Source organism: Scomber japonicus, chromosome 19 (genome assembly GCF_027409825.1).
Source record: "Scomber japonicus isolate fScoJap1 chromosome 19, fScoJap1.pri, whole genome shotgun sequence".
Taxonomy (NCBI): domain Eukaryota; kingdom Metazoa; phylum Chordata; class Actinopteri; order Scombriformes; family Scombridae; genus Scomber; species Scomber japonicus.
In genome coordinates, this window is record NC_070596.1 from 24,162,546 (window position 1) to 24,174,181 (window position 11,636).

Genomic DNA, 11,636 nt, shown 5'->3' on the forward strand with positions numbered 1-11,636 from the left:
TATGTATATTTTAAATGCAGAAATATCTCATTGTACCAGAAATACTGTACAATTTAATGCATTTAGAGAGACATACAACATTTCCAGTGTCTTGATTTTATGCTGTAAAAAACAAACAACCTGCCATCACTCTCAAATTGATTGACATTTAATGATTAGAAAAATGCTAATCAAATATTTTATACTTCCTGTTGCGGTTAAGTTACCTTGCCAGCCAAGCTATGATACTGAAACCACAGAAGGAGCTTGACGTGCTTAAACCTCTATGCTGAGTCATGAGGCAAATAAGCCCTTCTTCAAGTTGCCAGCAAACCCCCGCAGTAGTGGGTTCTTGCTACAGTGATGGACGCGGACCACATTCCTGAAAGCCAAACCTATGACAGACGCTGCTCGGGTTGAGATTCAGTCCAATAGCAACACACTGCTTGGAGTCAGTAATCATGATGTACTGAGTGTAGACTGATGCCAAAAAAGCCAATAAATTAAATCAACTTCAATATGTTGTCATTTGATTTTTTTCATCAACAGAAATTTGGAAAAGTTTAAGCACATAAAGACTACAATGTTTCGTAATCATTTTTATTTTTATTATCTATTTCAGATCATCACTGTGATACTTATTATCAGTTTGATTTATATTACTTGTATTGAAATAACCATTAAGATCCAGCTGTGTAAAAAAAACATCCTCATAATGGGACCTCAGATTTCTAAAGCATGAATGTCTAATGTCTAATCCACCTTTATAAGAATTGATATTGCCTTACAAAGGTCAGTGGGCCGTGTAAGCCTAAAAGAAACAAATGCTTATATTCCACTAAATCTTGTCAGTGACATATGAAACTAAAAATCATTTAGATTGTTTTCTGTATTAATATGTTTCTTCTTTTTGATAATGAAATAACACATTTAAAGAATTGAGTAAAAAGATGTTGCGAAATAACAGTCAAACACCTGCTGAGACATGTTCACACGGGATTTCTCACAATGGCCACTATAATTTGTTTTTAGTAGTTCAACAAAGCATGAACAGGTGAACAAAACAATGGAAAAGGTGGAATCTGCTTTTACACTGACGTATTATTCACAATGGTTTCCTTTCTTATTGGTCCAAAGCTGTCAGAATAAATACATCTGGTAGACAACTAAATGGCCATCATAGGAGATTTATGATGGAATCATTGTTTATTGTTACAGTAAAGGGAGTGTCTGTTCTATTTCCATGTTGTTGTTGTTGTCACACCTGGAAATTCCGAAAAATGAATGACATAATTGTAATAGCAATCGTATTAAAGCTCCAAGCATGCAGGTGTCACAGACAGAGCTTCACTTTGTTATCGTCTACTGACATAACTGATTGTCTGCTGTATGTCCATAATATATGAATTAAGTCAAACCAGATGTAGCATAAGATTTGAATATGAAAGTTCCAAAGTACCAACAAGAGAAAAAAATGATTCTCCCTTCCCACAGAAAACTGAATATTTATATTTAAGGATTTGAAATCACGTGGGAAACTATGATTGTTATATAATATAGTTTACTGGGCAGACACCTGTACTGTACCTCTATAATAACACAACCTATTAATAAAACTGAAACTGGCAGATTCTGATGGGAATAAAATACGTAGTTGTTGTAGCAACAATTACCCCACCCTCTCCTGAATATAGCCTGAGGCAACCACCTCCTTGCTCAGTTTTTCTTTTTTTAAGAAGGTACAGTATAAAATGGTTATGTCTGATTTCACAGTATTGCATGACTCTTAAAAGAGAGTCATGCATAGAGATGAGGAAAGATTGAAAAGCGACATAAAAAAGTAATTGATTCTTATTTTTTATAAGAATCAATTACTTTTTTATGTCGTAGGTTTTGTGTGAGGTAAAGACAAAAGGATCACTATAATGATCTAAGAAGGAGGTGCTTTCAATCAACAAATGACTATGAAACATTACATTTGATTTATGTGACTTTATTAAGATTATAATTAGGTTAAAAGTAATACATGAACAGTATAAGTAATATTTATGTACAGAAAACAGTGTAAATTCTCCTTTAAAGCGAACATATTCTGCACATTTCCAGGTCTATAGTTTTATTCTGGTGCTCTACCTAAATATATTTGCATGATTTACAGTTCAAAAAACTCTATATTTATCTTGTACTGGCCCTTTATGCAAACCTCAGCTCAGCCTCTCTCTGAAATAGGCTGTTTTAACTCCTGTCTCGTCCAGATGAGCCCACTCTCTATTTCACTTCTTTTTCTTGTTCTTTACTCAGAATAGAAACTTCTAAAAAATACATCTGTACATATTGGAACTGGAGTCCAATTCAAAATATGCAAATATACAATGTGGACAACCAGTAGAATATTTTTAGCAACACACATTAGGAAATGGACGGCTGTTTGTGGGCATGAACAAACAATCTGACATCATCATTATGAGGAGGAAGTAGAGGTAACATTGCAAATGAAGCATTCAGAGCAGATTTACAGGGAACATTATTTACACAAGTCCATCTAACAGACATCTGACATCAGTATATAAATAACAAAAATCATAAAAAGCACAATATTTCCCATTTAAATCAACCTCTTATCACAATGAATTCATTACATTAAAACTTCATTGAAAACTAAATGTAATTACAACATATATAAAACACATAGAAAACTTAAAGATGTAGATACAGCGTATGAAGCGAGCAATGTAATGTGTGTAAGCTTTGATGTGGTGTTGGAGTATCAGTGTGATTATCTGTACTGTTCACGATGAGTTGGAGATGATTTTCTTCAGCTTCATCACTTCTTCATTGGTGAGGTGCAACAGAGAGTTGGAATTCACCATTAGCAGAGCCGAGGACCCCATCTCTGTCTTCTCTTTCCCTCCCTGGTTTGTGTCTTCATTATAGGATTTAGTGACTGTGAGGTCTTGCACAACTGTTGGAGGACTTGAGTCATTTTTTACTTGGATTGTGTGAGCCTGGCTCTCTTTGTCATAGACATTCCAGCAATTTGGGGGCTTGGAACCATATGATTTATGAATATCCTGCTCATCACGGTAAATATCTCGGCTGGCTGCATTTTTCAAAATGCTGTTTAAAGACTTGTAGCTGGTGCAATGATTTTGGCTCACATTGTGGTGATTACCGGATGTCTGGTTGGTTGATGTGGGGCTTGGTACATTCCTCGGCTTTAGCCTTAGATCTTCAATGGCAGCGCTCCGCTCATGGTGTTGGGCATTCATGTGAAATGTCATATTGTTGGGGAGGATGTCTGTGTTAGAACAATGCCTTTGTCCAGAGTGTTCCTCCTGGGAGAGAGGATGTAGAGGATGCTTCGACCCTTGCATCATGGCAGAGGGCCCACACAGCCTGAGCCAGTTATGAAACACAGACAGGGGAATCTCAATTTCCATCTTGCCTCCGTTCTCTTGAGGAGGGCTGGGCAGCACGTGGCTGAGATTGAGCCTCCTCGGATCTATACTCCCCTCTGGTTCTTCTGTTGGCTGGATTGTAAAGTCTGTTTTTGGAGAGCTGGGGTCTAGTGATATTGGAGAGGTGCTCTCGTCTGTTTTCAGTACTGGAGCAGAGTCATGTACGGGGCTGCTTGAGGCCGTTTTGGAATTGGGATCGACAGCATAACCCTCTGTTTTCACAGGATATGTTGAGACTCCTAAATCTTCCTCACCATCTTGTGTCTCACATGCCTCACTTCTCACCACCCGTGGGTGAAGGAGAGTGTACAGAGGGGAGGGTTTGTTCAAAAACTTTGGGTTCTTGCTGGATGAAGGCGCTGTGAATGATGAAGTGGGGTTGCTGTTAGTCTCTCGGCTTGATGCTTTAACGCTGAGGTTCAGAGGCTCAGCCAGTCCGGACGATGTCTTGTATTGCTCTGCCAAGAAGCGTAATTGCTCCAGAGGCTCCTTAATCCTCTCTGTTGGGTTTGGGTGAGATGGATGGAAGGCAAATTGGGGCTGGGGGGCAGGAGGGTTGCGTGATGTCAAAACTGAGGGGGGCATCGGGACAAAAGGGGACAGAATTGTGTGGCTTGGGTGATAGTAGTGAGGACGGTGGAGAGGCAGAGTGAAAGTGCTCCCGTGTGGATCTGACTGGAAGTTGTGAGGATTCTGTTGGACAGATAATTGATTGACAAGAATTAGACAAAAAGATTGATGGGACCCTAACCCTAACCCTAACCCTCATATCTGTACTGTAAATATGAATAGCACAAGGACTGTTAGCCAGGCTCTGTCTCAACATATCTAAAGAACACCTTTCCTTTCCTTGCCTATTATTAATGTGTCATATCATACCAGTTAATATGCATTCATCACCCAAATAGTCATTCAGGATGAATTATATAATAGTAATGAGCAATGTACCATTTCCTTTCCTTACTTATCTTATTTGACTGTAAATCTTGACCAACCTGGTGCAGCGGTATTGATAACAGTTTGCGTTTGGCTGGTCTCTGGCCATCATCATCTTCTTTGCCGTAGGTGGGATAGTGCTGGAAGTGCTTGGGTTGTTGCTGAGGCAAGACATTAAGTAATATGCCTTTCATGTGGCATTCATATGGCAGCAGCAGCCTGCACAAACAACACATGGATCAGATAAAAGCGCTGAGAAAATATACGCCACCCACTTCACATCCAGACAAACACACACACGCATAATTTAACTCACTTCTCATAGTGTCTGCGGGTGCAGGTGGCTGCACTCGTGCTTCGAGGATTTCCTCCCAGTGTGTTGTAAATTTGCTTCCATAGCTGTTGAGCAGTCACCTAAAAGAGTGCAGTGCATTAGTATCTTTTACCTCATTACTGTGGCTTATATGACCTTATAATTAACAAGAATATTAAACAGTAAAAAAAAGTGTTGGTATTATATATTAAATACAAACTTAACTGATAATATTAACACTACTACAACTTCAACTATAAGAATAATATTTAAAGTGAATTGGAAATATTTGATTACCTGGTGGTAGCCGCCTAAGTCTCTGACAGTCTTGTACATAACAAATAAATCAACTGAAAAGAGAGAGAGAGAGAAAAATACATTTCATTATTAGGAATAGTAGAATTTTCATTTTTGAATATTTGATTAAACATTTGTTTTATAAAATGATATAAGATAGTGAAAAATGCTTGTCATGATTTCCCAGAGCCCAATGTGGCATCTTAATATAGTTTGTTGTGCCTGTCCGTCAATCCAAAACCAACATGTTTCAATTTCAATCATATAAAACAAAGGCAGCAAATCCTCAAATGGAGCTTGAATCATAGGAACGTTTTGGCATTGTTTTGCATTAAAAATGACTTAAACATTTGATTGATTATTAATTATTAACAATTCATTTTCTGCTGATCCACATACATTTAAAAAATGCTGTATCGTGTGCTGTCCTTTGTGCCTGCTTCTTTAAACTGATCCACTGCTGGGTTTATCATTACAACATTTATGAGGATTATTAAAACAACATGAATTTTCAATACATTTTTGGAACAAACACATTCATAATATAATGTGTATTTGTAATCTATAATGCATGATTTTTGAATAATAGAAGTCTTTTTTTGAGGGGGCACAGAATAATTGCAAAGCATTACTCAGAAACTGCTTCAAAATGTAATAAAAATGAATAAGAAGTATAAATACTTTGTTTGAAGCCCAGATGTGGGATTCTCTCTATGGGTGTATCTCTCTTCTTCATGAAAAGGTAGAGATCTTTAAGGAACTGCTCCTCTTGGATCTCCTCCACCCGTTCTTTGGTTCTCCCGTTTTGGATCTCTCCGTGTGCCATCTGTACGTGCATCTGAATACATACAGAAAAGACGAGTTTTCAACAGACCATCATAACAAATGATTCATATTTACAGTCCTGTAGGTGTGTCTATTTTAAAACAACCATAACACATCACTGTTCTCATGAAGCCGTCACTGCAGCTTGACCAAACACACCTCTAGACCTGAGCTTCACCCGGTGACAATGCCTCACTGTGTCGAGGTCACATCGCCTTGACTGATGATTGTCAAACACATCCGGGGTTTTAGCTATATATCAAAGTTTAATCACATGTTTGGACTTGCCTCAGTGGCGTCAAACCTGTCTCTTGAGACAACGTACCATTGATATGAGTCTCAGAAAGGACATCAATGGACTCTTTCATTACCTTCACCTCATTGTTTAGTGTGCATTATTAATACGCTGACATAAACATATCAGAATGAAGTGAATTCTCACACTTGGAATATCTATATTATAAGTTTAAGTTAAGTTTTCAGCAGTTTTGGTGCTTTAATTTAGATATTATTTATCATTTATTATTGTTAATTTACTCAAATCATGTCACTATTATTATATTTATGCTCCTTAATTGCATGAATATGATTAAATGAATGTGATAATGTTTTTCAAAATAAAGCAAACTTCCCTCTTTTCACTCCAGTGATTTTTTTTCTATCAAGTTTTTGAACAAAAGTTAAAAGTTACCCAAAACTGACCAACATCAGTATCAAAATGACTCACAATGAAATGCAAAAATTGATGGAAATCACAAAAAGTTATGAAAATCCTGACGCCATATTTTTTAATTCTACAACAATCAATATCACAATTAAACAAAATCATATTCTATGTCATATATTGCTCCTCACCTGTGTTTCCATTGAGAAAATAGGCATGAATCATATTATCTCGTGGCCCTGATGGTGAAGGAACAAGCTGTTGCAGTGTTATATGTTTCCTTCAGTGCGGTTGTAAAAAAAGAAAGCCACTAGAAATCACTTCAGGCCGTTTTTTAAAGTCGTGTCACGTCAGTCACACACCCGTCCCTTGTGTCTGTGTGACAGTGTGGGTAACTAGCAGAGAGGGAGTGTTTACTTTAACGTCTTCCTGCTGAGATTCCTATCGTCAGACCAGTTCAACCTGATCATCAACGTGTGCGCATCAACGGTGCATTGGAATAGTCCACCCAAATTGGCAGTATAATGAGGAAATCAGTGGGAATTTTAGGTCCATCATTGACTGAGTAATTGTTCGACTCTTCTCTGATTTATTTGGAGTTTTCTTTAATGAGTCACATTTGAATGTTCTAAGGTTTACAGTCAATAGAAGACAAGTAAGAAACCCACAAAGGCCACAGGCTATGCATCATTAGGAGATGATTAGTCGATGATGATTAATAGAGCTGTGAGTATTTAATTTAGCTTAGTATCATTTAACGTGCTTCAGTCTTAACATGCATGTCAAAGATATGATTTTATTGCACTGGCACAGAATCATATTGAGCGTGATAATTATCAGTGTGGAAGCAGGAAATGGGAGATTTTGATGGATGTCTTATTGTACTGGGTGGTTGGGACATATTGCACAATGTGATGATGAGGGTGGATCTCCTGTAGGGGTTCATTAGTTTAAAGGTAGAACAGTTTTTTAATGGTCCCTTTTGTGTGTGTGTCCATCAAAATATTTATTCCTTTAAATGTATATCACATAGCTAGGACTGAATTATAACTTCAATGGAGGAGGAGGAGGAGGGGGGGGGGTTATTTTGAAAGTAATTAACTGAAATGCCGCTTGCTTTTGTCAGTTATTATTAGTCATTGTATGTCAAAGCCTCGTCAAACTCAACTATGTTTTTCAGGGGGGAGGAAGGTCTGAGTGATTGGAATGTGGCCCTATAGGCTATAACCTAAATTATCTCAAATACCAAAATTAACCCAAATTATCATAAACTACTTCAAACAATTTTTTTATAAAGCAGCTACTTCTACTTTTTCTCAATTCTTGTTGAGAGACAATTTTGTTCTTTATCTTAGAATGAATTCTTATATACAGTAGCATGACTTCTTAGGACTATATGACATCTGTCTGTAAATGGAGCATGGCAGGCTTTGTGTGTTGTTCATAGTTCAGGTCGGGGCGGTTTCTCGGGGTGTGGCAACGCTCTTATCACAACAGAACATGATGAATCATGAACATCAGAACATACTATAAGTGTGTGTTCATTGTATTAAACTTGAAAGTGCACAGATGTACAGACCTGACAATGATATTGAAGGGAAGATTAATGGATGATAGTTATATTAATCCTCTTCAGTTGAGGATGGCTGGTTGTCTCAGCTAATAAAAAGCAATACACACACACAGGATAGTAATACAGTAACATATTCAGTTCATATTTGGACCAATATTTGGAGGTACAGGTGAATACTGTATGATGCATGTAGCTCAAAAGCCATTGGTTTTGGTGTTTGCTTCGACAAAACAGTTCCACATTTTTGCAGCTATAAAGAGCTTAGCCAGCTAACGAGGGAAAAGATTAAGGACTCAAATGTAGAAAAAGAGTCTGTGGATAGATAGAAAGGTGTAGTAAAAATGTGTTGACAGTGATTTAAAAAATAGACCTGGGCAGGGCTAAGAGAAAATGTGATTGCTTTCTTCAAAGAAATGTGCACTCAGTGGAAGATGCAGTCTCATGGTTATGGAGTAAGTAACACCTGCACACTTGGATAAAAACAAGTTCTGCACTGCCAAACAACATTCATACTTTAACATATACATGTACAGTATGCAGGGAGAGGCCCTGTATATTATAAATTTTGCACAGTGTATACACTACAGGGAGGGGCAGCTATAACATACTTCCTTACATACTTTTACACACTGTATACAAGCTGCTGTGCATATTGCTTATATTGTAAAAGCTGCAATATCCAAATGAGTTTCATTCAGAACTGGTATGAACGAAAATCCCCGTGGGATCATATCATCACTCAACACTCAACAAGTTTTTTGTTGACATTTCCTGCAGTCCTTGTTACATACTTGAGTGTCAGGTTATCATTTTTAAAAACAATGCAATTGCTATTATTAGAGTTTTATACCTGGGAATTATCATAAGTGCTTGTTAGTTGTCATATGATGCTTGAAATTGACTTTCAAATGGCACATGTCTACACCTTTCCTTCTTCATTCATGTATTTATTCCCATAGCCCAACCAATAAACAGTTAAGCCTGCAACTAACTCCAGCAGGAAAATATGCCTGGCACAGTCAATGTTTAACCCCTCTCTCAGCTCTTTGTTCTGGTTCACAGCACAGACAGTGATAGCAAGAATAAAACTACTTCCAGCACACATGCTCATTAATTCCAGCCACACCATTGCAGCATATCTAACATGAAATTAGAGAGAGACAAATGTGTGACTGGCAAAGTAGGAGCATTTGGCATGTGTGAGTATTTAAAAGCCAGGTATCTTTCTCAGCAGTTGGCAGAGCTAAAATGCAGTGAGTACAGCTCTGTTTCTGCTGGATATTATGTACTGTAAGGTACATATTAACCATACCAACATGGAAAAATGCTCATTGTTATGTGATAATTTTGGACTTTTTCTCATTACTCTTGGTCAGAAATCATTAAATGCAACTTAAAAATGAATGGATTAATGGCACATAGAATAAAACAATAATGAATGAATGAATTTGCTTGAATCTGATTGATTTAAGTAAATTGTAAATAAAGATTAGGACCATCACATTTTCACAGCTCTGACTAGACCATATGATGCTGTAATGGTATTGTGTGATATGTATCGAATCCTGCTATGCAACACATATCTGTTTCTGGTCAACTTCGAAGTTGACCAGAAGTAAAAAATTATGAAATTTGTGGTTTGTGTTGCTGTGATTCAAAAATGTAATCTAATCCCTAATCCCTCCGACATAATACAAACACTCAACCCACATGACAATTGTTTGCACCATGAAAACAAGAGAACACTCCAGTTTCTGTGCTGATATAAGGCAAAAGTAAAAGGATGGAAGATTGCTGTGATCTCATGTTTCAACACCTTTGTGTGAGACAAAGCACAAAGACAAATCTTTCGGCAAGGAGCAACCACTTCCTTGACTCTTCTTCAGTTAAATGAGGCGTGTTAAGAAGAATGACATGTTTATTATGTGACTGTCTGACTGACATTTCCTTGGTATTACAATAATCCCACACTGCTCTGTGAGGACTGTTAAGATTTGTTCATATGAGAGTCTACAAATGATTCATGGAAATTCAGTTTAGTTTTTAACATACAAATTTAAACTTTCTTGTCCTGTCTTAATGTGGTCTCTAAGTGTTATGAAATCAACTTCCGAAGTAACAACTGAGAGTTGTTTTTACAAATGACTCACACATTTTCTTCTGTGCATCATTTAATCCCTTAATCCCTCTATAGATTACCACTCTATGAAACAATGTGTATCAGTATTCATCACAAAGTATGACAACCTTCAGGTTTACTGACTGAAGAATTTCTGATTTTAATTTTCCAGTCATTATCAGATATTTACAGAAATTAAATAAAGAGAGTCTTATTTTCCTCCTCCTATTATCTTTACTCTGGTTTCATTTAACTCTACTAAATATAACTCTACAGAAATCATCATAACAAATTAATAATTCTAATATGAATAATTCTAATATGAGACATTTTATCAAGATACATACACAAATACTTTGACAAGCACATATGATGTTTAGCTGTTCATAGATTTACTTAAGTGTCCAAAAATATGGTTAATTTACTGGTTAAATTACTACCATCATCCATCAAAGCCATCAGACACATTACTTTAATTGGCGGCTTCACCTGCATCAAATGTTGAGACGTGTCATCTTGTCATAGCAGGAAAATAATAGGTGTAATTTACCGTATTAAGATTGGCTTCCATCTGATGGTAACTGTCACATAAAAAGTAGGTAGTATATCTTTTAGTAATTATATTAATTACCCACATTTTTTCTTGTTATGATGTTTCAAAATGTTTTGGAAAAAAGCCAAACTGCAGGTCCTCTAAGCTTACAGTGCTCATGTAGCTCTGGTTGCGGAGGTAAGAAGGCAAAATTGGAAGAGTGACATTCATTTCCAAGTAATACATGACAGTTATGCTTCAATTAATTCTGTTATTGTAGGCAAAGGTGCAGATCACAATAGTTGCCATTGTTTTCAATAATCTAATTATTGTTGTGCAAATAGGCAACTTTACTTTTATTTTCTTTCTTTGTTCTTCACTATGGCGGCAGTGGTCTCAGCACTTAGAGCCCAAGACAAATTTTCCTTCGGGGACAATAAAGTATCGATATATCGATCTATCTATCTATCTATCTATCTATCTATCTATCTATCTATCTATCTATCTATCTATCTATCTATCTATGTTGGTCTGGGACCTTTGGATTTCAGCTTTGATGGAAATGAATATTAAAACAAACAAATAAAATTGGCATTGCAACCTTATCAATCTAAATCAGAGGTCTGTATAATTCATTACCCATGAATAATTAAATGTAATATTTGAGCAGACTTAGATGAGTGTTTTATTAAATCCTTTCATTGAATGGCAGTATACTTTTTTTATAGATGAGGTTTAAACTTAACTTCTGTCTTTGCACTGTGATATATTGCAAAAACACAGTGATTGAACTCAGGTGTAGTAAAATACAAGCTTATACTCTTCTATTTATTGTCTCAAGATTGTGTTTCACTGCCCTACGTTATACTGTCTTACAGCTAAGTGAACACTATAATAGCCTGTCTTTTTCTGCCTCTCGTCTAATCGTGTTCCACTGCTG

General features: G+C 36.6%; 1 protein-coding gene across 1 annotated transcript; it reads right to left on the reverse strand.

Annotated features, from left to right (window-relative positions):
* Nucleotides 1-2,768: 2,768 nt before the first annotated feature.
* arid6 (AT-rich interaction domain 6) lies at nt 2,769-5,809 on the reverse strand. The gene is made up of 5 exons (XM_053339506.1): nt 5,665-5,809; nt 4,984-5,036; nt 4,690-4,787; nt 4,433-4,592; nt 2,769-4,130 (listed from the first exon to the last, which is right to left on the reverse strand). Exons 1-5 carry the CDS (start codon nt 5,807-5,809, stop codon nt 2,769-2,771), a joined length of 1,818 nt encoding a protein of 605 aa, XP_053195481.1.
* Between the last annotated feature and the right edge of the window lie 5,827 nt (nt 5,810-11,636).

What these genes read in the sequence shown, in the direction of transcription:
- arid6 (XM_053339506.1), bottom strand. Translation starts at nt 5,809, where the DNA reads ATGGCACACGGAGAGATCCAAAACGGGAGAACCAAAGAACGGGTGGAG. An exon ending in ACCCGCAGACACTATGAGAA is followed by an intron (nt 4,593 to 4,689) that starts GTGAGTTAAATT and finishes TTGTTTGTGCAG; the next exon opens with GCTGCTGCTGCCATATGAAT. An exon ending in TATCAATACCGCTGCACCAG is followed by an intron (nt 4,131 to 4,432) that starts GTTGGTCAAGAT and finishes TCTGTCCAACAG; the next exon opens with AATCCTCACAACTTCCAGTC.